This window comes from Eschscholzia californica, unplaced genomic scaffold (genome assembly GCF_041429995.1).
Source record: "Eschscholzia californica isolate CP2 unplaced genomic scaffold, dmEscCali1.0.p SCAF_2, whole genome shotgun sequence".
NCBI lineage: Eukaryota > Viridiplantae > Streptophyta > Magnoliopsida > Ranunculales > Papaveraceae > Eschscholzia > Eschscholzia californica.
The window spans coordinates 57,752,764-57,775,373 of NW_028238309.1; the positions used below are offsets into that span (position 1 = coordinate 57,752,764).

Consider the following 22,610-nt stretch of genomic DNA (forward strand, 5'->3'; position numbering starts at 1 on the left):
AATTTTCAGAGGAAAGGTATTTGGGAAAAAAAATCAGTTGTTAAAGTTAACTGACGGTTATAAAAGATTAGCTAATTTTGAATTTATGAAAATACGGGTCCAAAAAGGAAGCTGATCACAAATTAGGGGGCCAAAAGGAAATGACCCTTTTCTGTATACCAAAATTGCCCTCCATCCCACTCCCGCGCAAAAATGCACAAATCGGCGAAAGCCCCATTTCTCCATTTTAAACTTCCCGGAGAATCTCAGAGACAAATAATCGCCGATTAATCCATGGCATCCGCCATTAATCCTCCTCCACAACAACAACAACAGTTCACCGACGCCGATATCATACGCCTCGCCAACGAACAACCACAAACCTCGGCACCATTACCATCTTTTCTTCTCTCTTCATCTTCTCACTCTACTCTCATCTCTTTCCTCATCTCTCGCTCTAACTCTTCTTCTTCTTCTCCTTCTCTCTCTGTTACTGAATATATCTCTTCACTTATCTCTCTCATCTCTCAATCACTTCATATCTCTTCTCTCTCATCTTTTCTCTCTCTACTTTTACTATCTTATCTCGATCTCTTCTATTCTCGTAAAATCCCTCACGATCAGAACTCATCCAAGATTATTAATCTTTTCTCTCTTTATATTGATAATCTTCCGAAGAATAAACTCATTTCTATTGTTGATTTGATTGTTTCTGATTTGCCTAAGATTGTTGATGTTGATGATACACAACCGCTTGATCTTCTTCCACGAATTCTTGACCTAATTCGTTCTAGCGATGAAATTGATAGAGGTGGAGATTATGTTAATACTGTAATTGATCGGATTCTTGATAATGAGTGGTCGAAAGTTTTGCTTGTTAAGATTGTTACTTTACTTCGTGAATTTTGTTTTCTGGATAAAGTTAGGGCAAGAGAGTTTTTACAAAAGGTGTTTGGTGGAATGAGAGAAGTTGATTTACAGGAATTGCCTTCACTTGTTTATCAGCTTTTGGTTTTGGCATCAAATAGTTTTAGTAAGAAAGAAGTGATTGAAGGGATAGTAGGGTTTTTTGGAATGCAAATGGAAAAAAAAGTGACTTCAATAGTTAGACAAGTTGAAGGAACTGTTTTGCTTCATTTTAATTTTGCTGTAAAGCAAGATCCTTCATTAGGGCAGGAAGTTTTAGGGCTTGTGAAATTGGATTTAAGGGCTTTTAATCATTTCACTGTTGCAGTTTTGTTATCGATTGCTAGGGTTCGAAGGTTTAAAGAAACTTCAATTAGTATACTTAAAACAGCTGTTATCAGATCTTACAAGGAATACAAGTTTGCAAGGTACAAATATAAAATCATATTTAGATTTTCGATTCTCATATTTCAATTACTACTTTTTTAGAAGAATTTGGTTAATGGGTACTATTGGGTAGTGAAATGAAAACTAAAAATAGAAATTTTATTACTTCAAATGGTTATTTGTTATTTGTTAGTTTAGCAATTTAGTTTGCAAATAATATATTTCTATGAGATTAGGTTTGAAAGTTGTTATTGTTTGCAGAGACTGTAAATGGCTGCCAGATTCTTTGAAGGGGGAATGCTTGCAGACTGTTAAAAGAGTAGAAAAAGCGATTATAAGAGCTGTAATTACTCTTTGTCTCCTCTATCTTTGAATTCGTCACTTTCTTTCGAGTTTTTACTATTTGAAAACAACTTAAAGAACATGATTTTGCCAGGCCCAAAGTTCCGAACCATGGGAATGATCTACCTATTTCTTATGTTTTAGCTATTGGGGAAGTTTATATTTTATAATTCTTAGAATCAAAATTTTGTTTTTAGAGGTGCTCCACTAATTGGATAGTTTAAATGTTTTGGATGCATTGCGTGATTTAGTAGTTTCTATATTCTTTGAAACTTATTAGAGTACCAAACAAGCGTATTTCTATGTCTAAGATGGTTTGTATTCACTCCTGTAGACTAATGAGAGCAACTGCGGAAGGGAGCATCTTGTACCCAGTATTGTACATTTTGGTTTTGTTTTGCTTGAATCAGCAGAAGAGGGCAATAATGAAGAAGTTAAAGATCTTGATGGTTTGATTGGCATGGAGGAGCTCGGTGTTCAGATACTCAAAATTCTCTTTGATGTCCATGACATGGCAAGAAACGAGGTTGTAGGATTAATTGAAGCTGCTAGCTACTTTTCTTTATACCCGAAGTGCATTTTGATATAAATTTTCTTATATAACTAGTCAAATCTTAGAATACACATCACTAACTCTGAAATTGTCTTTCTTGTGACATCCCTCAAGGAACTATTGCATCTGTCTGTTGAGAGCAATCTAGGCCACATTCTTAGTTTGTTCCTGTAAGTTCCCATACTAATAGGCAGGCGTCCTATAGTTTATTTTTTTTTGAGAAATCGACTACGATCTACGTTAGTCGTTATAAGGCATTGATACATCATGAAGATGTGATGAGCACGATAACTGCCTACTTTAAACCATAAAAGAGGCCTAAAGCCCGACAACATGAAAGAGGTCTAAAGCCCGACAAATTTATTATTTATTTACTATATATATTGCCTAAATTACATGGGATAAATCTTGATGGCAAACTGCTTCCACCGAAGCTCGATTCCACGACCTCATTGGCTTAAGAGGGGTGTCTAACCTCCACCACAAAAGGGTGGTGGACACAGGCGTCCTATAGTTAGCAGTCAGAGAAACTTCTGTTATTGTGCGGGAAGGAGAAGTTTCTATTTACTCGGATAGCAAGTGATTCGGAACCAAAGTTTATCGTCTTTTGAGCTCCTGTAAAACCTTCTAATTTAGATGGACTGAAAGTCTCCTTTTTTCTAATTCAAGTATCACAGTTAAGAAACAGTCTGTTCGCATTTTGACAGTGTCCTCTAAGTTCTGACTTCTTTGTTCCTTTTCTTTATTTTCCTCTTTAAATCATATCTCTTCTTTCAAATTCCTTACTCTATAACCTTTTAACAGTCATTTGGATACCTCCTCCTGTGCTTCATGCCAACATATGCATGTCAGATAGTAATACATGATTGCTAATATAGACAATGGTTTGCAGATTGTTGAGCAGTGCAAATACCACATTCTTTCTGTGCAACAACCACAAAGCCTGCCAATCATCAAGTAAGTGTAGCTTATATAGGGGGGAGATCTTAGTCCAATGTCTACTACAGATGCTTATATGTTACAAGTAAATGTTATTTCTTCAGGTTGCTCGCAATTTTGGTTCAGAACTATCCTTATCTCATGTTGGAACATATTGGAAGATTAAAAGAATTGTTGGATTATTTTACTTTAATGCACGGCATAACTGCCAGTGCTCTTGTTACTGCTCTTTTGCCCCTCACCAGACATAGTCGCGACCTTCAGGTATTAGTTCTTACTTCTTACCTTAGTTTAGTAGAGCAAAATCTAAATAAGTGGGAGTCTGTAATAGTTAATTACTCAGACAGAGGATACTTTATTTTATATAAAATCTTAACGTCTCTTACAATGAGATTGCTGATAAAAAGTAACTTGGATCACAGACATTCATTGTGAATGTCTTCCTGGTATAACAACAACCTTCAATGAAGAACTCCTGCTAGGAAGTAGAAGATTAACTGAATTTTGATACTTAAAAACGAGACGTCTTTCTTTAAGCGCCTTTAGAGGGGCACCTCGAAATATGGAAATATTCTAAGCAATCATGGCATTCCAATGTTAGTTTTGCGACAACTCGTTTGCACCTCTTAGGTGTATTATGTATATCAAGAACTATAATTTGAAGTTTTCATACCTATAATCTTTTGGAGAGCTTTTATCTTCCTGTTTTATAACTATCTGATATCCTTTAACATACTTCAATCCTTCAAGTGCTATTATCAGCCATAGTTTCCTTATGATCTATAAACCATATAATCGCACTCTTTAACCATGTTATAGAATTAAGGTATTGGACATTGAAGGTTGCTCTAACACTACTTTTCTATCCTTGTGTAAATCTGCAGGATTACATTATTTTGGTTCTGAGAAAAGCCATGTTTAGAAGAGAAGAAACAGTTCGCCTAGCTGCTACTAATTCCATCATCAATCTGATTTTGGTGGAAAATAAATCTAAAAGGGATCGGATGAATTCGTTACAAGAGTCCTCCAGCCAAGCTAGTTGCAGCCAACAAGTGGAGACACCATACGAGATGCGGCCAGGTCTCTTCCAGGAGATGAGTGGTTTGCTGAGGAGATGTCTTTCTCAGCAGGTGAAGTGTTTCTTAAGCTTATTACGCCCAGTCCTCATTGCTTCCTTCCTCTCATTTGTCTTCTTACTACTTATATAGGCAAAAGTTAAAGAGATCTTGTACGAGGGGCTCTTGAAACTTGTCTTGGTGGACCCATTAACTGCTGGACCTGTACTTGACTTTCTCTTGCCTCACTTCCTTCGCTTTTGTACTGAGGTATCTATTTCACTGAATTTTCTTTCAGTCTTACCAAGATACAATTTAGTTACATGAATTGTTTATTTTTTGCAAAATTCCTAGTCCTTCCCTTCAGTTCGAACATCTTCAGTTTTGAGTTAAGATCAACCATCATATTTCCATTAATTACAAGATTGAGGCAAAAACATTGTCTTGTCAGGATGCAGATATGCAACTTAATCTTAGCTGTTGTTTTAAATCCGAGAGTGGGAAAGTTTGTCTTGAGGAACCGTTGGATTGTTTTCTCTCTTGTGTCTCTTGGATTCTTCTCCTCCAGCCACCTGGTAAAGCTGATTGTCCTTCCGACTATTCGTTGGCGTGCTTTGGTTTCTCTCTCACACAAGAAAATGAGGTATCTCTAATATTTCCCTGAATGATCTGTATGACTAGTTATTCATATAGTGTTGTACCAACATGGTCTTTCAAACTGCTGCAGAGTGCTCGAGTTTTATCTGGTGAACAATTCTCTGATGCTTTATTAAAGATAAGAAAAGTTTTGAGAAATGACAATATGGAAGGTCAGTTTAGCTGTACACCTCCTAGTATCCTTCATATCATCTTACTAGGAGTATTACTAGTATTCAGAGAATGAGAAAACTGTTGCAGCAACTATGAAGCTGTCAAAGTATAAATTTTTGTTGCTACAAAAGCTCTGAGTTTAGAGTTCGCATTTCCCTAAATGATTCTGTTAACTAGTCTCTTTTCTATTTTAATTGAAAGCAGGAATTCTAGGTTTATGTGAAGGTTCAGGGTCTAGATCTCTGGACTCCGAGAAGGGTAGTTATTCTTCTTCAATTTTATTAGGAATGGTTGAGGTTCTGATAAATGCTGTAGCAACAGAATTCGAGAAAGCATCAGATTTGAAAAAGGTGGATCTTGAAAAGGAAATTATTGAGCTCAGTGAATTGCACGATTCTTTACAAAAAGATATATCTAAGAATAAACAAGGAAATGGTATTAAAAGAGGGGGAACTCCTAGACCTACTGGTCATGATACCAATAAGAATGATCACGAGTCTAAAGACCGCCCTCACGCTGGGTCACCAAAGTTGTCTCAAGCAAGAAAATCTTTCTTGGCATCATCAAGTATCCACCAGCTATTACGAATAGCATTGAAATTATATAATGTCGACAATTCTAATATCAGTACTGTTTCCCAGAATCACAGTCAGAAGTCCTCCGCCAAGGCAGCAAGTCATTGTACTAAACTAACGTCATTTGCCTTAAAGTCGTGTCTTGACTTGGTAAAAACTTCCCCTTCAATGGAGAAGTGTGATCCAAGGAAATCTTTGCTTTGTGGAGAGATCAAGTTATTGGGGCCTCAATTGCTTAAAATGGTCTATTTGCTGAAGTCTGGATCGAAGGCCCAGACTGATCATAAGAAAGCATCAGCTAAAGGCAGGAAATCTGTGGAAGACAGAGGAGATCATATTCTCTTATCCTTAAACTGCTTGAGGGAATTGTTAGTTTTAAGTATGCATACACCTCAATTAACTGGTTTGATTGAGGATTTGCTTTCTGTGTCTCCAGTCGAGTACACATCAAGAAATGACAGCGGTAATGGTGAGGATGATGACCAAGAGTTGGTCTTGGGGATTGAAGATGGGCCAACAAAAAACCTGGAGTTATTTCTACAGAAAAAACTAAAACCATTGCTCTCAGAATTTCTTGCATTATCACTTTATCGAGAATCTGAGGTAACCTTGTGAGTTTTTTCTGTGTTTCAGTTATTTATATTAGTCGATTGGCATTAATTTATATTTAACATTGTCGTCAAACAAATCAATCAACTTTTAGATCTGTTTCTTGTTTAGGTTCTCTCTAATATGTTATTGATGATTGGGAACAAATTACCGCGCAAGCTAAGAAACTTTCATGGTGGTTGGGCCGTTGGTATCTGCAGAAATAGTTACATCAAAAACCCCAAGGCTGCAAAAAGCTTGGTAACACTGGCCATCAGTTTAAGCTTGCCTCCAGATGATCTGAAGATAGCCCATGATATTGCTTCAGGACTTATAAAAGTTTTTGGAGCAAAGGGGGTTGATCCGGTTGAGAAGTTTGAAGCTTATCCCATTGTAAACAGTTCAACAGGAAATGCAGTAGTTTCGATTTTACTGCACCTAATTGAGTCAGTTATTGTAGATGGAGACTGGGCTATAATAAAACTGAAGAATTTCTCTACTACAACTTATGTAAACTCTGTCCTTGATCATCATGGAGAAGTGCGGAGGTCACCTGGACTCGTATTGGAAGAAGAACTCTACTCTAGATCTGAAGCTTTAGTGATCTTGTTATCTTCTTTTGCAGAAACAAATCTCAATGGTAAGGTTTAGACATACAAACTTTTTTTCTTTGGTATTAAGGTTATCGTCTCTCTTCCTTTTAGACCGTACTTAGAACCATGAGTGAATTTGCAGATCTTCAAGCAGAGCAATTTTTAAGATTGACTGCAAGATTTTACAAGTATTTGGCGCTCATGACGAAGCTAAGGATCGCTCCGAAGGGTTGCAAACAGCTTTTGCCTGGACCTAAGTTTGAGAAGCTTGTAGCAATAACTTGCCGAAGACTAACAACTCCATTATACAACTTTGTCGCTCTGATGCAAGAAGTATGCATGTTTGTTTGTTTCTCTCTGTTCAGTGGTCTCCAGTCTCTCTCGCCTAAGAGTCTAGCTCAAGAAATGAGGCTTTTCCTCCTACTTATAAATAGACTACCTGCCCTTATGGGATTATCTTAGACATCTGTTTTTAACTTCAGTAAACTATTGGGTTGAGATTGTTGTATCTTGTGCCCTGATAGCGGTGGTGGGTAGTCTTGGTAGTCATGGACTTTTCTCACTTTAAAAGCTAGCTCAAGAGGTTAGACTTTCCCTCACACTTATAAACTGACAGTCTGCCCCTTCACACAAAAGATGGGGATTATCCTAAGACTTCGGATGTTCTTTCCCTTTCAGCATCAACTCTTGTAGTGTTGTGTATGAAGGCGTTATCTCATGTTGCGTTTTCCAACTAACTTGCAGAAACAACAAGAAAGTTCCCAGAGTAGGGGGATTATCAATAAAATCAAAAGGGAGAACCGCTCGATTCCTGATCTAATATACCAGGTAGAAGACTACGAAAAATATCTTATCCAGCTCAGCAAGGTCAGCAAAGTCAATTTGTTGAGACATGCAAAGCGCAGCACTGCTAGAGATTTTAAGATATTAGATGTAAAGGAGATAAACCCAGAGGACGAACAGGAACCGGAGCCTGAATCTTCACCTGTTGTTTCTGTTGAATCACACAATGAATCAAATGAGGAATGTGAAGCCGATGAAGAACATGAGTCTAATAGGGCTGCTTCACCAGTGTACAGTAATTCTGCAGCTGCCGCGGACTCTGCTTCTGATAATGAAGATCAAGATACGAATATCAGAACCAAGAGGTCCAAGCTGAGCAGAATCGTGCAAGAGTCAGATGATGAAGCATAGTTGCGTACTTCTATAACCCTACAAACTGGTATGTTCACAAACAGAATATTGTAGGCAACTTACTCGGAAAATCGTACTGCTAATCATCTCTTCGAAGAATGTAGAATAGTTTGTGAAATTTAGCAACACTATCAACTATTCTAGCACCATCATCTCAGCCCCAGTTGTACCATATTCCGAGTTTTGATTTAGAGATTAGATATATGGCAAAATCTTGAACTTGCCTATCATCTTGTAGCATCAAAAGAAAAGCAAGGTTTTAACTTAAAGCACTTCCCGTTCAATAATATCTTTGATATGTACGTTGCCTGATTTTATGCAATATTTGCAATTACGCCCATGATACACACACAGTCGCACATTTATTGCAGAACAGACACTGGAATGGAGGTCCCATCCCATGTCAAATATATGAAAGCTTATAAACCAAGAAATTCACTACAATACCAATACCTTATAACAATATGAGGATAGGTATAAACTATAAAACCCACTAAACACTCTGTCGCTACTCCGGGCCCTAACAAATAGGAAGCACAAAATTTGTAAAGAACTAGTATACCAAAGTGTTATTAGAGACCCAAAATTTAAGAGATTGGACTTGTATTCTCTCTGTGAAGTCAATGTTGCTTTTAAGGCACCATCATAAGCTTTAGATGGATTCTCATCATGTCTTTTAGGTTGTAATACTTACAATAAAAGGTGTCATAGTTCATGTGAGTTTTATGCGATACGACCAGCTAAATTGTTGATATCACCAGGACGCCATATAATATGACACAACAAGGCATTTCCTTGTTTAACCAAGTAATTTACTCAATAACCAGATGACCTGTGGTTGACGACATTGCCTTTGTGGCCACCAGGCGCGAATTATGACTAGTTAGCAATTATCTATAGATTGTTTATGTTCACAAGAAACACTTTTTTTCATTTGATAATTTAGCTTGATATTTGGGTTGAGCCCTTTCCCAAGAATCCCAACCCTAGACCCTAAATGTTGTAGCCACGGATTTCGGCCACCGTATTAGTTAGATTTATTATCTTCCACATTCTGCTCGGACAAGTTAAGGTTTACCCATGGTATGGCTCTTAGGTGTGGTGCTCAAGATAGCCTACTACGCAGAAAATTTGAAGGAATTTTCCATGTGCTAAAACTTTAATCAAAGAGATTAGTATAATACTCCAAGTGGAAGAAAACGAAATGAGATGGGGAAATCAAGGGCTGACGATTGAGTTCATTTGACCCTATCCCATATTTAATAAAGAAGTAGTTAGAGTCGATAGAGTTACAGTTGATGTTAATTGTTCCTATGGCCTACTAATCCGGAAAAAGGAAAGTAAGAAATCGCTCAGGCTTGGCCTGTATTTATTTTCGCTCTTCATTGTTTCCATTTATCTTTCAATATGCAAGCTAATCATTTATCTGACTTATTCAACCTTCACTGGATGAAATGAATTACTCTGCTCAAGCATGACTCGGTGATTGGGCCACATCTAATCAAAACGATCAACTAACTGACAATTTCTTTTGTATTATCATTATGAGAAAATTGCGAACTCTTAATTTTTCTGACTCGGATCTTCGTTGTTTGTTATGCCTGACATGTCCACTCAATGTTTATATGTAGTGTCTCACGATGGGCCGTGGCGTGGCGAGAAGACTTGTACGTGGCGCGGCCAGTTGCCATGGACCCGCTAAGGATGGCCCGTGACAGGTCATGTCGTATCACTGTTTAAATAAGCTTTTCACGTCATTTTTTGGGTCTCTGTGGCCCGTTATTAAACTTAAACAGGTGAACAATCACATTCAATTTCGAATAGTTTGAATACGAATATCAGAAGTTCTCTTTTATTATTTAGTTATCTTGTGTGATGGTTATGCACTTGACCCGAACTCAATCTTTTGTTGCATATAGTACTAGTGGAATTTAAATATGGTTCTTCTCAAATCTCAAAAGAATACTCTTATAAAATCTTTCAGGATTGTCAAATTAATAGTTTAAGAACATCAGATTTGTTAACTGTCCTAGTATTACTGGCAAAATCCACTTAGTTTACACAATTTATAATGCCAAGTTGGGTGTTTCTTGTGGGGAATCTTTCATTATCTAATCTATTTTTAGAAAGAAGAGTTAGGAAGCTCTCTGTTAGTTCTTTATTTTTCTTGTTTGCTTTTTTTGGGATCATAATAAACTGCATTTTTCCAGCATCCTTATCTCCTGAAGAAAGTTTAAATATGCCATGAACATATTATATACATATATATATAAGTAATTTATGTACTTAGGTTTTGCAATGCGGATTGCACGTTGCTAGTTTTCTTTACAGATAAATCTTCTTGGAATTCTAATAAATCTATTCGTATTGACTTAATATATTCTTCTTCGCTTTTGTTTTCAGGTTTGTATGAAGCTTACAAGACAAATTATTTTGTTTACTTCTATTTGGATCAAAAGGCAATCTTGTCATTCAAGTCTGGTCAATTTTGCTGGCAACAAGGACGGTGAGAATCAGTATGTATATATACCAAGGTTACCAGATACTCTCCTCCACCCTACGTACCGCGTACCCGATTCACCGTACCCGAATTTCGTACCCTTTTTGGGTGGGTTCGCGATCCAGTACCCCACAATTAGTGTACCGGAATTTTTAGTCTTAATTAACCTAAAATCTTTGTAGAAACTATAAATTCGACTAATTGGGTAGTTAAACCACAAGAACTTTTTTAATTGGCTTGTTAGATTGTAAGTTTGATGGAGAAATGATGTCTAAGAGTAGGTGTATCTATTATAAATGCATCATAGAGATTATATATTGTCTATGAAAAATAGCCCAAAACGTACTAAACTCGAAAATGGTGTACCGGAGAAATATACCCCCAGCGTACCCGATACTCACATGGTAGCGTTCCGCGTACCGGTACCCGTACCACGTACCGGAGCGATCCGCGTACCAGGTAACCTTGATATATACAACATCCGCATATATGAGAGAGCAGTAAACTGGTTGGCGTTATGGCCAAACTAAACACGCAACCAACCTGCTGCCAAGTCCTCCCATAGAGAGGGTTATATGTACTAGCCGGTGCAACCTAACCTTGGTCGACGCTCTCATGTGAGAGAACTGTGTGTACACATAATATTGCTTTATTGGAGTAATATCAGATGGTTAGACCAAAAAAAAAAGGGTAAGTTTCTCTTTCTATCTTCCATTTTCGAGGTTGGAAAACTGCAGGGACACCTAAAATATCCCCTTTGTTGCTTTATGGAGAGTGTCTTTTTCACTAATGTGTTGGGAAAACTTGTTTTCTGCATGGCTAGATATCTATAATGGCCTGTTGTTTTCAATCAAACATGTAGGGTACTTTCTGGTATTAGTCCATTTCACAAAGTTCAAATAATTATATATCATTGCAGATAGATAGACTGAAATTATGTTCTTACAATGAACAAATATTTTATACCTTTTTTTTGTTGGAACTCTTTAACCCTTTTCGTCAATGGTTGGTGTTAAAGCATGGCCTGATTACTACCTTCAGGTTATTTAGTGTCTCCAATTACACGAGATAAATTTTAGTAGTAAATATGACTCAGTACTTAAAATAAAACCTAACACGAATTATTGGACTAAAGGCGGATTTGCCTCTTTAATTTTGATCACTAGACTTTAATTGATCTGGAAGGCACAGTGATATTTCCTTTATCAATTTTATCCCACAGTTTGGTTAATAAAAATACTGTCATCCTTTTAGCCCATGGTTTGAAAGTCCAAACTTATACTCAAAATTAGAATTTTCTTTTGTTTCATATCACTTTCATATAATGATATTAGTACATTATCCTCAAAACTGAAGATATTGTGCTGAAAATTACCAAAATACCCATCTTTTTTAGTGTGAGTAGCTTTGTAGCAAGAAAAATGTTACTCTTTTTTGCTTTTTGCAAAGTTGCTCGGGTGGCCTATTTTTGAGTTAGAGGGAAAGTTTAGCATAAAGAAAATACGTATCCTTTTTTTTTTTTGTTGAAACAAGAAAATACGTATCCTCACTCCACAAAAAAAAATAATACGTGTCCATTTGTCTAACTCAGTTGTCATGATTTCATGACTTGAATTATCAGACAGAATATCACAATCGGGAAATGAGATCTATATCCGTTCAATTACAAAAAAGAAAAATCCACAGGAATGTCGAATATCATGGGCCTTGCCTAAAGGATCGTGAGGATCAAATAACAACAATTTTTCCTATGGTTTCTTACAAGGAAACATACAATATTGAAATATTAAAGAGTCCCGATTCAATGAGCTCAAGCTCATGTGGGAAGTTATGAGCTTGAGATCCCTCACCGTTGATCTTCTTAGATTTAACCACGAAAATTAAGTACAGCTGTAACAGATAAAAGCAATAAATAAAAAACCATATTTCTCTCTTTATTTACAAAATCGCCACTTTTCCATTCATCTCCCCACGGTTTGCTTTTCAGTCTCTTAACTTTCTCCAGAAGTCACCATTCATCTCTCTACCCTTCCCCTTCTATCTCCACTTACTTTCTCTCTCTAAAAATTCTGTCTAGAAGTTAGCATGGACAAAACTACATCTAGAGAGAGAAAGTAATTAAAGAGACCAAGTGAATAAGGGTTTCAATTGCACCATCAATCAATCTACTCCCGTTATGTAAATTCTCATCACCTAAATAAAATAGAATCAAATTGAGCAAATTAAACAACTTCAATCAACTAAAAACTGATCCTAACAAGCAAAAACCCATAACTCAAACGCACAGTACAAATTGTCGTTCCAACTGCTCCAAACGTATAACCGTATAAGGTGAGATTTGAGACTAAGAACTTGATGCTCCAGACATGGTTGAACCAGATTATTAGATCAAGTTGAAGATTGTTTTTTTTTAGATCATGAATGAAGCAATTTATGGTTAGATGGAGATGAAAGTTCACCTTCTCTTCTGGTGAAAAAGGTGGATCATAAACCAAAAAGAAAAAAGGATAATTTGTAGGTGAGTTTTAGAGAGAGAAAATGAGGGGAGAAGGAGAACGGTGGGGAGATGAATTTGGAATATCGGTGGCGATTTTGTAAATAAAGAGAAAAACATGACTTTTTGTTGATTGATTTTACCTAGTACAGCTGGACTTGTTTTCCTCCCATTGATCTAAGAAAATCAACGGTGAAGAAGCTCATGCTCATAACTTCCCTCATGAGCTTGAGCTCATTGAATCAGGGCTCAATATTAAAAGACCTAGTATTAGATTAGAAGGGTAATTTAGGTATTACAAATCTAGGAACAAAAGACAAAAGGGTAGAATCGGAATAGTAATTCTCTCTCTCTCTCTCTCTCTCTCTCTCTTTCTCATCTGTCTGGTTTTAGTAAACAAACCCATGCCCTCCACCTGCTCGATTAGTGTTCCCGCCCTTCCGTTGACGACGAGATGATGATGATGATGATGATGAAGAAGACGATGGTGAAGATGAAGCAAATGAACATTTCTCTCTCCTAAATATCTCTTCATCATCCATTATCATCTGCTTCCTCCTACACTCCTCGCTACAAAATCCTTTATCTCCCCTGTTTTTAACAGATGATCTGATGTTAACAATACTATAATAAAGAGAAATTAAGATTTGGGTCTTATTAAAAATGAATAATAAGATCTGGGTTTTAATCAAGATGATCAACTTACAAAGTGATGATGATTAGATTAGACTTTAGAGAAGAAAGTAAAACCAACCCATTATAGAATAAGAGAAACTTGGATTTGGGTTTCAAATAACTAAGTGATTCATGAAGAATATAGAATTTAGAGTGAAAAATACTAACTTGTACATGTAGATGTCTCTACCAGGCAAGAGTCTTTGATTACAGAGTGAACAAGCTTCAAGAAAGCTGATTTTTGATGATAAAGATATATATGATGATGATGATGATGATGATGATGATGATGAAGAAGAAGAAGGTTTATTAGTAATCTTTGTGATTTTGTTAATGACTTGTGGGTTTTTGTTAAAACCTGATTTTTGTTGATGAGCTTCAAGGATAATACTCAACCCAACCATCTCTCACATCTCTTTCTCTCTCTCTACTAGTGAGGAGGAACTGAGAAGAAGAAGAAGAAGAAGTAGAAGAAGAAGGTGATTATGTTTCCTAGCTCTGATTTGGATGATGGTGGTTAGTGCCTTTTTAAAACATAAATAAAGTGGACTAACAACAACTTATAAGAAGATTGAGAAATGGGTTTTTTTGAGATTGGGTTAGTGGGTTTTGGACCCGACCCGAATGACAGAAGGGTGGGGACTAGGCATCAGTGGTAGGACAATTTAACTTTTTGTGATAATTTATAGCCACGTTGCCATGTCATATTCATATCTCCATCTCATCTAGGACTAGGAGTTGGGTTTCTTTACCCAACTCCCTCCTTCCTCCCTTGATATGAGTAATGAATGTCCTTCCATTTTGTCCCTTCTTTCTTTTGTCCTATTATCAAGGTGGACAACCAATCTTCTTATATGGACAACTATTTTCGGGTCCGGTGTGGGTCAACTATGTTTGACTTTGTTGATTTTGATTTAATAAAGGGACAACTCCATAAGATTTTAAATATTAAATGTTATTAATGTGTGGACCATTAACAAAAACAATAGTTAATAACAGAACCCTTCATTCATCAACATCATCATCTTGTTAGTTCCTTAGGGCTACTATTTCGTGAATGGGCAATACCAATATAATCACGGCGAGAGAAAGCGGAAGAGAGAAAGAAACTTATAGAATTTCATAGGGTTTTCCTCTTATTCTTCATCATCTTTGTGAACCATAGAAATTACCAAGTACAGAGAAACAGATGAAGAAAACCATTCCACAGTTTCACTTCGACTTATTGAAGAGAGTGATCGGTGGGATGAGGAATTAGGGTGAAGTGGGAGAAGGGTGCTCTCTATTAGCATAGAATAATCCAAAGAGGATGAGATGGAGGGCAATGGGACTCCATTAAAAGACAGTGAAAGTTCACTTGCCCACGGCAATGCTAACCCCCAAATACCAAGAATGACTTTTAAGGCAACAAAGCAAACCATTAATGAAGGTGCAACTTTCTCTAGTGCCACTGAAAGGCAACAGGCAGCTAGGGTTAACAGTAAAAAACAAAGCAGAGAAGAGGCTCTTCAAACGGCAACTCGAGTACTCGACATCTTTTAGGGGATAATATTTGGACAGAGTTTTCAACGAATTTTCATATTTTTTTTGGTGTCATGATTAACAATGTCTTTCCAAAATTTGTCTCCATATAAATTTATGGGTGATGAAGAAGAAGAAGTAGAATAAAGTTTAGGGTTTATGGAAGAGAAGAGGGAGGACTTAAAATAAAATTTCTAATTCTTATAGAACATGAGTGAAAAATTATAGTGTGATGTCCGCTTAAAAATTGTTGTCCATATAAAAAGTTTAATTTTTCTAGTTGTCCACATAAAATAGTTGTCCATATAAAAAAATTGGTTGTCCATATATTGGCCACCATTATCAAACCCCCTACTCGGGTTTAGGGCTGAAAATAAACCCCCGACCGACTTCGAAGCGGACCATGGGACCTCGCCACTGGACTCGTGCCCGTCCGTTTCAATTTCACGAGGACACAGTCGGCATATGTGCATTGTGCTCCGCCTGAGTGTCCAACTCAATAAACCCAAGTAATGCCCGTTCAAAATTATTCAATCTCAACGTTTTAATCCAACATTTGATAAACAGACGGTAATGATATTTGATGCTCACTAATCATATTCTTATTGTTGCATGTGTGTAATTAAGTTGAAATATCAGTATAGTAAGGTATGTACCAACATAATTACCCTATCAATCATTGTTGGTTCATGCGAGACTGACTTGATCCAGCTTAATAGTGAATTTGACTCGAACAAGTTAGATCGTTTCCCACTTTCCCACCCCTATCCACGTTGAACACCAAGCTTGGTCAGAAGCTTTGGGTACTTCAGTCTTTAGGCAAAGAGTAAATAGATCGAACTGTAAGTTTTATGACACAATGTTGTTTTATAGACCTACAGACGATGATTATTTTGTGTTGTGGGAATGTTCAAATTCATATTTCTATAAATATATAATATTTTTTTGCAATAGTTATACAATAAAATTAATTTTTGCAAAATCCACATTCTGATAATTTTATTTATCCTGTTTGTACAAGTATCTTGTGTAACTAATTACAATAACATTATCTCAGAGAATATTGTGAATATTAAAGACTGGATTTTTTCATGGGAATATACCCCTACTTTTAAAGATGCAGCTTATCAGAACCTCCTATCCACAATTTTGTGGATAATCTGGAAAACTAGATGTGATCATTGTTTCCAATATGAAATAATCGACCTATCCCAAATCATTAAGATGATCAATAAATTCCCCAAGAATATGATACCTAATATTAAGAATTGTAAACCCGTACAAATTAAATGGAACCCTCCAGAAAGAACGTGGATGAAAATTAATGTAGACGCATCTTTTATCAATGTGAATGAAATGACAGGTGTTAGCTTAATCTTACATGATGCGGAAGCAAAATTCATTGCAGCTCAAACGTCTCTATCCAGATGCAGGAATAGTGAGAAAGGGGAAGCCATTGCTATCCTTAATGGTCTCGTATGGGCAGCAGAACATGATTATAAAGACATTATCATCGAGAGTGATAACATTAATCTCATTAGCCACATTCAGAATCCCAAGCATGAAGTTCATTGGCAATCTCGAGTTCATCTCAAGAAAATTCACGAAAGCAAAAATCAGTTTAATAGAGTGAAATTTAATTACATCAACAGGAAATTGAATATGCCAGCTGATAAGCTTGCGAAACGTGCGAGGAAGAAAAATAAACCTGAATCTTGGCACAGAATTCCTTACTTTCTTACTTCTATGTACTGTAATAACACGTTGGTTTATTAATTTAATCCGAACACCTTAACAAAAAAAAAACTAATTACAATGAAATAAATAAAAATTGTTTTGTCAATTGTACATATTTTTTTTGTTTGCCCACATCTAATTATAAATGGATGTCCGGGTAAATTGCACTTGTCCTTGTGACCTTGTCAATGGGTTAATAGGCCATTCCTAGGTTAAACTTTAAAACCTATTAATCCAACTCTTGGAACAATATAAGAATTTGGATGTTACCACAGATCCAAATAAAATAGGTTTCTACCAAATTTTGTCCTTCACTGAAAGTGAGATATAAGAAACGACAAAAATTAGGTTAACTCATTGAAATTACTGAAGGGATGGATATTTTTAGGTTAGGGAAAAAAAAAATTCACTCTCTAGTTCTGCTCAGTCTAAAATTGGTCATGATTCGTTTCCTCAAACAAAATGATATATTGGTCTCATTTGCAATTCCACACTTCATTTTGTAGTTATATAGATAATTTGTTTGAGCATTGCAAAAAAAAAAAAAAAAAAAAATTGTTTGAGCAACTAAAAACTAAGACTATTACAAATAGTAAACTTAGTTAAAATTTTGTTCGATAATGTTACATAACTTCATAATTTATTAGTTTTTATCATGGAGAACACATTGTCTTATCAATAGCACACTCGGGATACACTACAAACGTTCAATAAAAGATGGACGTTATTTTAAGTAATTTTTATTTTAAGTTTAATATGAAGGAAAGGTGAAAATCCAATTTTATTGTAATTAGTTTGATGCATCAATTATGGTTTTGAAATTTTATCCACACTTCCTTGTGAGAGATACATAAATTATGGCTTTAAGATGGTCAAGTCCCCCAACAATTTTTTTGAAGTACAAAAGATTTAATCAATTTCTTTTCGTCTTCAATTTTGTATAGCATTTGGTAATTTACTATAATGCCAGAAGATAAAACCTTTTCAACAGTTTTAGTCTTCCTTCTATCACCTCCATTCTCTTTCAAAACAAATTTGTATTATATTGGGTTCTTAGTTGGTTTCTTCTTTTTTCCTTCTCGAACTTCTAGTCCAACTCTAGGATTCAATATAATAAATGGATAAATAAATTAGATTTTTCATTTTCATCAGTCCGATTATATTCAGATATAGGGTTTGCAGGTTTGCAGTGGTTTTGCAATAGTTTGTCGTGGATTTCCAATGGTTTGCAATCAGTTGAAGTGACTTGCATTCCATCATATGTATAATAGTCAATTTATGATAATATTTGCATTGGGTTTGCGAAAGGATTTCATTGCATTGGGAATTTGAAACAATTGTTTTAAACTTTTTTGCATTGGACTGCATTCTTTTAAAAAGTATGGGTTTACATAAGGTTGCACTGGGTTGGAAAAGAGTTGCAAAAGGGTTCCACCATGATGCATTGCATTGAGTATTATGTGGGTTGTAACACTCTAATTTTACGTGGATTATATTGATTTTGTAATAGGAAAATACTAAAATCACAAAGGATTTTCACAAAAGAAGGTTTCCAGCTGACGTGGCAGTTGTGGTTTGAAATTTTGACTAAATCTAAGCCGTTGAAAGATGAATATCACAACCACCACATCAACTGAGAACCTTCTTTTGTCAAAATCCTTTGTAGTTTTCGCATTTCCGTTTGCAATAACTATGGAATAGTTAAATGGACTAGAGGAACATTTTAGACAATATCAGATGTTTAGCCAAACAAAAACTTTAAATTGCTTTTTTTTCCATAACAAAACACTACGAAATTAGACGTATAGTTGAATCCCAATTCCTTTTAAGGTAGGAGTTCTGGGACTGGAAATTTTTTGGATACGGCCACTACTGTTTTCGATCACACCGGCACAGTCCACTTGCCACCGCCGACAACCCATAACTTTTTTTTGCATCTTTTATTCCTCTCCTCCTAACTACGACCGCCATTGCCATTTATTAATGCTCTCTCTCTCAGCTTTTCCCTGTCACAATTCTGCCGAAAAGGAAGATTTCCCATAACCTTAATCATCTTCGTCATGAAAGTTTCATATGACATCTTTCGTCATCTTTTGTCTTTTTCTGAGTCGAAAAAAGTTCCACTGAAAAAATCATTCTCCTTTGCGAGAATCGTGAGTGATATAGAGGTGGGAGAAATAAAAACATACAAAAATGTCAGTGGCGGTAGAAGGTGGTGATGAGAGAAGATGAGAAAACTACCATATTTTTTTCAAGAGTCGCTAACAATGGTAATCTGCTGACCACTTTTGCATGGTAAAAAAAGGCCAGCGCTTTAGGGAAAGCTAAATAGTTTCCGGGGTGTGAAGACTTGGTCAAAAATTGGTCAATTTTGTTTGACAATTTTTGTTTGAAAATTTTCCGGCCGGCGACCTAATCGGAGAAGACAAAGAGGTGAGGTGGAGAGAGAGTGAGGTGAGGTGGAGTGTTTTTTTTTATTTCCCCTTAAAATTTATTTCCCCGAAAAATTTCTAAAATTCACATATTCCCTTTAAAATTTCACACCCCGAAAGCTATTTAGCTTTTCCCAAAACGCTGGCCTAAAAAAAATAACTACTGTTTTTCTTGGAAGCCCTAGAAATTTTTTTAAGGGTGCCCTAGACCTAGACTGTAGGTTTTTTTAAGGTGACCAATACGTGGACAACCAATTTTTTTATATGGACAATTATTTTCGGGCCCGGTGTGAGTCAATTATGTTTGACTTAATTGACTTTAAGTTAATAAGGGGACAACTCTCTAAAGACTTGAATATTAACACTAATTAATCCGAGGACCATTAACAAATAAGTACAATAATTAAAAATAAAAACCCTAACTGTTTATGTATGTTGAAGCTGAATATTACGATTTTATCTTCAGATCCTTTCAATCGAATCTTATCATCAACAACATGAGAAATAGATGAGAGAGACGATCTCATCATCGTTTTACTTGACTGACGCAACCTTAACCCTAATTGCTTAGAAGAAACAACTCGTCTGAAGCTAGTTGCAACATTTGGATCCATATCTGCAAGAAGAGATTCTTCTGACAAATGATGTTGTCGTTTTACTTGATGATGCTATTTTTGCCGCTGATTAAAAAAAAATTGAACAATTTCTTAGCGTTTCCATCAAATAAACTACTCACGAGAGATTGATTAAATTAGAAATTAGGTTTTCTCGTTCTATTAGAAGAATAAGATCGATATAATACAAAAGATGAAATTTTTTTAAGAACAGAATAATCAAAATCATCCAAACCAGCCATTAAATCCCAAGTATTGATTACAGAATTAGGAGAAGATGGGTAACCGTTTTCTTCACATCATCTATTCTCTTGTTAGACAAATTTGTCTACTTTCTTAATGAATAGGATGATGATGCTCTACCTCCTGTCTCCTCATGCACTTCTTTCATAAATTTGTGTATTTTCTTAGAAAGATTTTTTCAGAAATAGAATAATCAAAATCACTACCTTATGCTTTACCTCCTGATGTATTTCCAACAGTAGCCAATCCCTGATTCTCCCTCTTCTCGACGAAGAGGACGATGATGAAGAAGAAACTAAAGTGGGTTTTAATTCTTTGATAAATTGAGTCTTGGATTTTATTGTTGTTATTCTTTGATGAATGTGGGTGAAATCCAGACGAACATAAGCAGTCAGGACGAAGATATGCTTGTTGTTTGATACAAAAATCGATTTTCTAGATTTTTTTTTATTTGAAGGGTTTCTTGGTGTTATGATCAACCAAGTCTCTCCAAAGTTTATCTCTCTATAAATTTGTGAGTTATGAAGAAGAAGTAGAAGAAAAGAGGGAGAACTTTAAATAAAATCTCTAATTCTTAGAGGACAAGAGTGAAATAATAGAATGATGTCTCCTTAAAAACGGTTGTCCGTATAATTTTTTTTATTTTTTTAGTTGTCCACATAAAATAGTTGTCCATATAAAGAAATTGGTTGTCCATATATTGGCTACTTTTTTAAATGTTGACAAGGTTAATAGAGACCGTACGGGAGGGCACTCCTTAATCCAAAAAAGGGACTGGACTGTCACTCCAGCTATCCCGCTTCTGATCCTCTGTACACAAAAAGATTCTTCTTTTTCTTATAAAAGCGGGCGGGTCCAGTGCCACCTGTCTAATATAAAACTGAAATCATTATTTATTCCTTAATTTTCATACTTATCTGCCACGTCAGTATGTAATTTAGAGGAGTAAGTTGGTGGGACCAGTGGAATCATGAGTGGAATCCATAGATTTTTAGAGGTTCTATATCAAACATGTACCACTTTAGGTGGAATTTTTAAACACCATTGGATCTGGTTACCATAAGTTTGTATGAACAATTACAGATGTTTCAAAATCTGGAGATTATTTGGGTGCATAATTAAGATTTCAATTGATTTGAGAGAAATAACACAAGAAAAATCAAGAACATAATTAGTAGTGTTGCTACTAATAGGAGAATCTAAATACAATCATGTTGGCTAAAAAGATAATGTAGAAGATTGCAGTGGTAGTCAGGTGGTGGTGGTGGTGCCGTAATTTTGGAAGTGATAGTGGTGGTGGTGTAATGCATGAGAATGAAAAAGATGGACAGATGGTTCCGTGTTTTTGAGAAGAGAATACAAAGTAAAGGTGATCTTTGAGATGTTTTTTTACCGTATTTAAACTCTCAATTCAAAAGTTATAATTTTTTGGATAACTGTATGTCGAAGTCTCTTTACATTGATATCAATGTTATATTTATTATGCTACATTTATCGAGGGCAATTCTTACTCATGAAATTTTATTTTGGGTCAGCAAATACAAAATGTTAAAGTAAATAATTTGAAACGGCTTTCTTTAAGTGGAATTGGTTTTTAGAACAAGAACTCCATAAATATGTGAAAGAAGAAAAAGATGGTGGTGGGGTTGAAAAGAAACAAAATGTCCTTTTGGTATGATCTACTTCACACACTACTTTTTTTTTTTTAATCTTGAATGTTGATAATGAACCTTTAGATAATTATGTTTGAAGTAGGTATATCAATGTCCCATCACTAAAGAGAAGACAATTTTTGGAGTTATACAAAAACAAGATTTAATGGAGTAAATGAGATTTATGGGGTAGATATTCCTATCAAATTGTTTTTGACATGGAACAGATATTTGTTGTGATGTTAGGTGTTTAAAATGTGTGAAATATTTGAATCGAGTACTTTTTTCATCACTAAACGACCACAACCATACACCCACCATCATACAAAGTGAGTGAGTTACCATAGACATGTAAGTAAAGTAGCATGGGGTGTAACCTTTTTTTTTTTTTTTGTTGAAGACATGGGGTGTAACCTAGACTAACCTACATGATTAATTTTAAGAGAAATCCGTAACTTCTTCAACAAATTTAAACTAATGAATACAGACAAATATAACGATTTAATCCATTAGAATAGCTTATATAAGTTAGTGCATCTCTATGAGATCACTAATTCTTCCCTGAAATACTTTTGTTGATACAACTATTCAAACTTATTTTATTTATTATGCAATGGGTCATCTATAAGGGATATGTATTTATACAAAAACATGTGATGCATTTGTGTGCCTCACACAGATCGAATATTTTCTACATTCTCGAAGTTCATGAAAAAAAAACAAAAATTTCATTTAGCATACTCCATCTAATTCCCTTGACAGGAGGGATTTTGAAGAGATGTACATAATTAATAGCTTCTCTTTTTTTTTTTTTTGTGCAA

At 35.5% G+C, this 22,610-nt stretch overlaps 2 protein-coding genes and 1 long non-coding RNA gene across 8 annotated transcripts; 1 reads left to right on the plus strand and 2 right to left on the minus strand.

Annotated features, from left to right (window-relative positions):
• Nucleotides 1-184: 184 nt before the first annotated feature.
• On the plus strand, nt 185-11,392 carry LOC147559479 (fanconi anemia group I-like protein). 6 transcript variants are annotated; one of them, XR_015234613.1, is made up of 16 exons: nt 185-1,313; nt 1,534-1,615; nt 1,949-2,140; nt 3,060-3,124; nt 3,211-3,370; nt 3,991-4,236; nt 4,315-4,431; nt 4,613-4,804; nt 4,889-4,970; nt 5,176-6,149; nt 6,267-6,774; nt 6,870-7,060; nt 7,472-7,949; nt 9,553-9,717; nt 10,325-10,441; nt 10,881-11,392. XR_015234613.1 is itself a non-coding variant. In XM_086661384.1 (13 exons), exons 1-13 carry the CDS (start codon nt 274-276, stop codon nt 7,919-7,921), a joined length of 4,299 nt encoding a protein of 1,432 aa, XP_086517510.1. In that variant the 5' UTR covers nt 185-273; the 3' UTR covers nt 7,922-8,205. The 6 variants fall into 6 exon arrangements, 1 of the variants encoding a protein (XP_086517510.1); XR_015234612.1 differs by having other exon boundaries at nt 10,325-10,437; XR_015234611.1 differs by having other exon boundaries at nt 9,553-9,639.
• Nucleotides 11,393-12,539: 1,147 nt separating this feature from the next.
• On the minus strand, nt 12,540-12,790 carry LOC147559480 (uncharacterized). Its single transcript, XR_015234616.1, has 2 exons — nt 12,707-12,790; nt 12,540-12,614 (listed from the first exon to the last, which is right to left on the minus strand). It is a non-coding gene; the product is annotated as an uncharacterized LOC147559480 (long non-coding RNA).
• Nucleotides 12,791-13,166: 376 nt separating this feature from the next.
• LOC147559481 (DUF581 family protein, putative (DUF581)) lies at nt 13,167-14,105 on the minus strand. Its single transcript, XM_086661385.1, has 2 exons — nt 13,759-14,105; nt 13,167-13,506 (listed from the first exon to the last, which is right to left on the minus strand). The coding sequence occupies exons 1-2, from the start codon at nt 13,992-13,994 to the stop codon at nt 13,305-13,307; spliced, it is 438 nt and encodes a 145-aa protein (XP_086517511.1). The 5' UTR covers nt 13,995-14,105; the 3' UTR covers nt 13,167-13,304.
• Nucleotides 14,106-22,610: the final 8,505 nt, after the last annotated feature.

Excerpts from the sequence above, each read along its gene's own strand:
- LOC147559481 (XM_086661385.1), bottom strand. The coding sequence starts at position 13,994 with ATGGTTGGGTTGAGTATTATCCTTGAAGCTCATCAACAAAAATCAGGT. Across the intron at positions 13,507-13,758 it reads AGAGACATCTACATGTACAA|GGGAGATAAAGGATTTTGTA; the intron begins GTTAGTATTTTT and ends TGTTAAAAACAG.
- LOC147559479 (XM_086661384.1), top strand. The coding sequence starts at position 274 with ATGGCATCCGCCATTAATCCTCCTCCACAACAACAACAACAGTTCACC. Across the intron at positions 4,805-4,888 it reads CTCTCACACAAGAAAATGAG|AGTGCTCGAGTTTTATCTGG; the intron begins GTATCTCTAATA and ends AAACTGCTGCAG. Across the intron at positions 6,775-6,869 it reads TGCAGAAACAAATCTCAATG|ATCTTCAAGCAGAGCAATTT; the intron begins GTAAGGTTTAGA and ends GTGAATTTGCAG.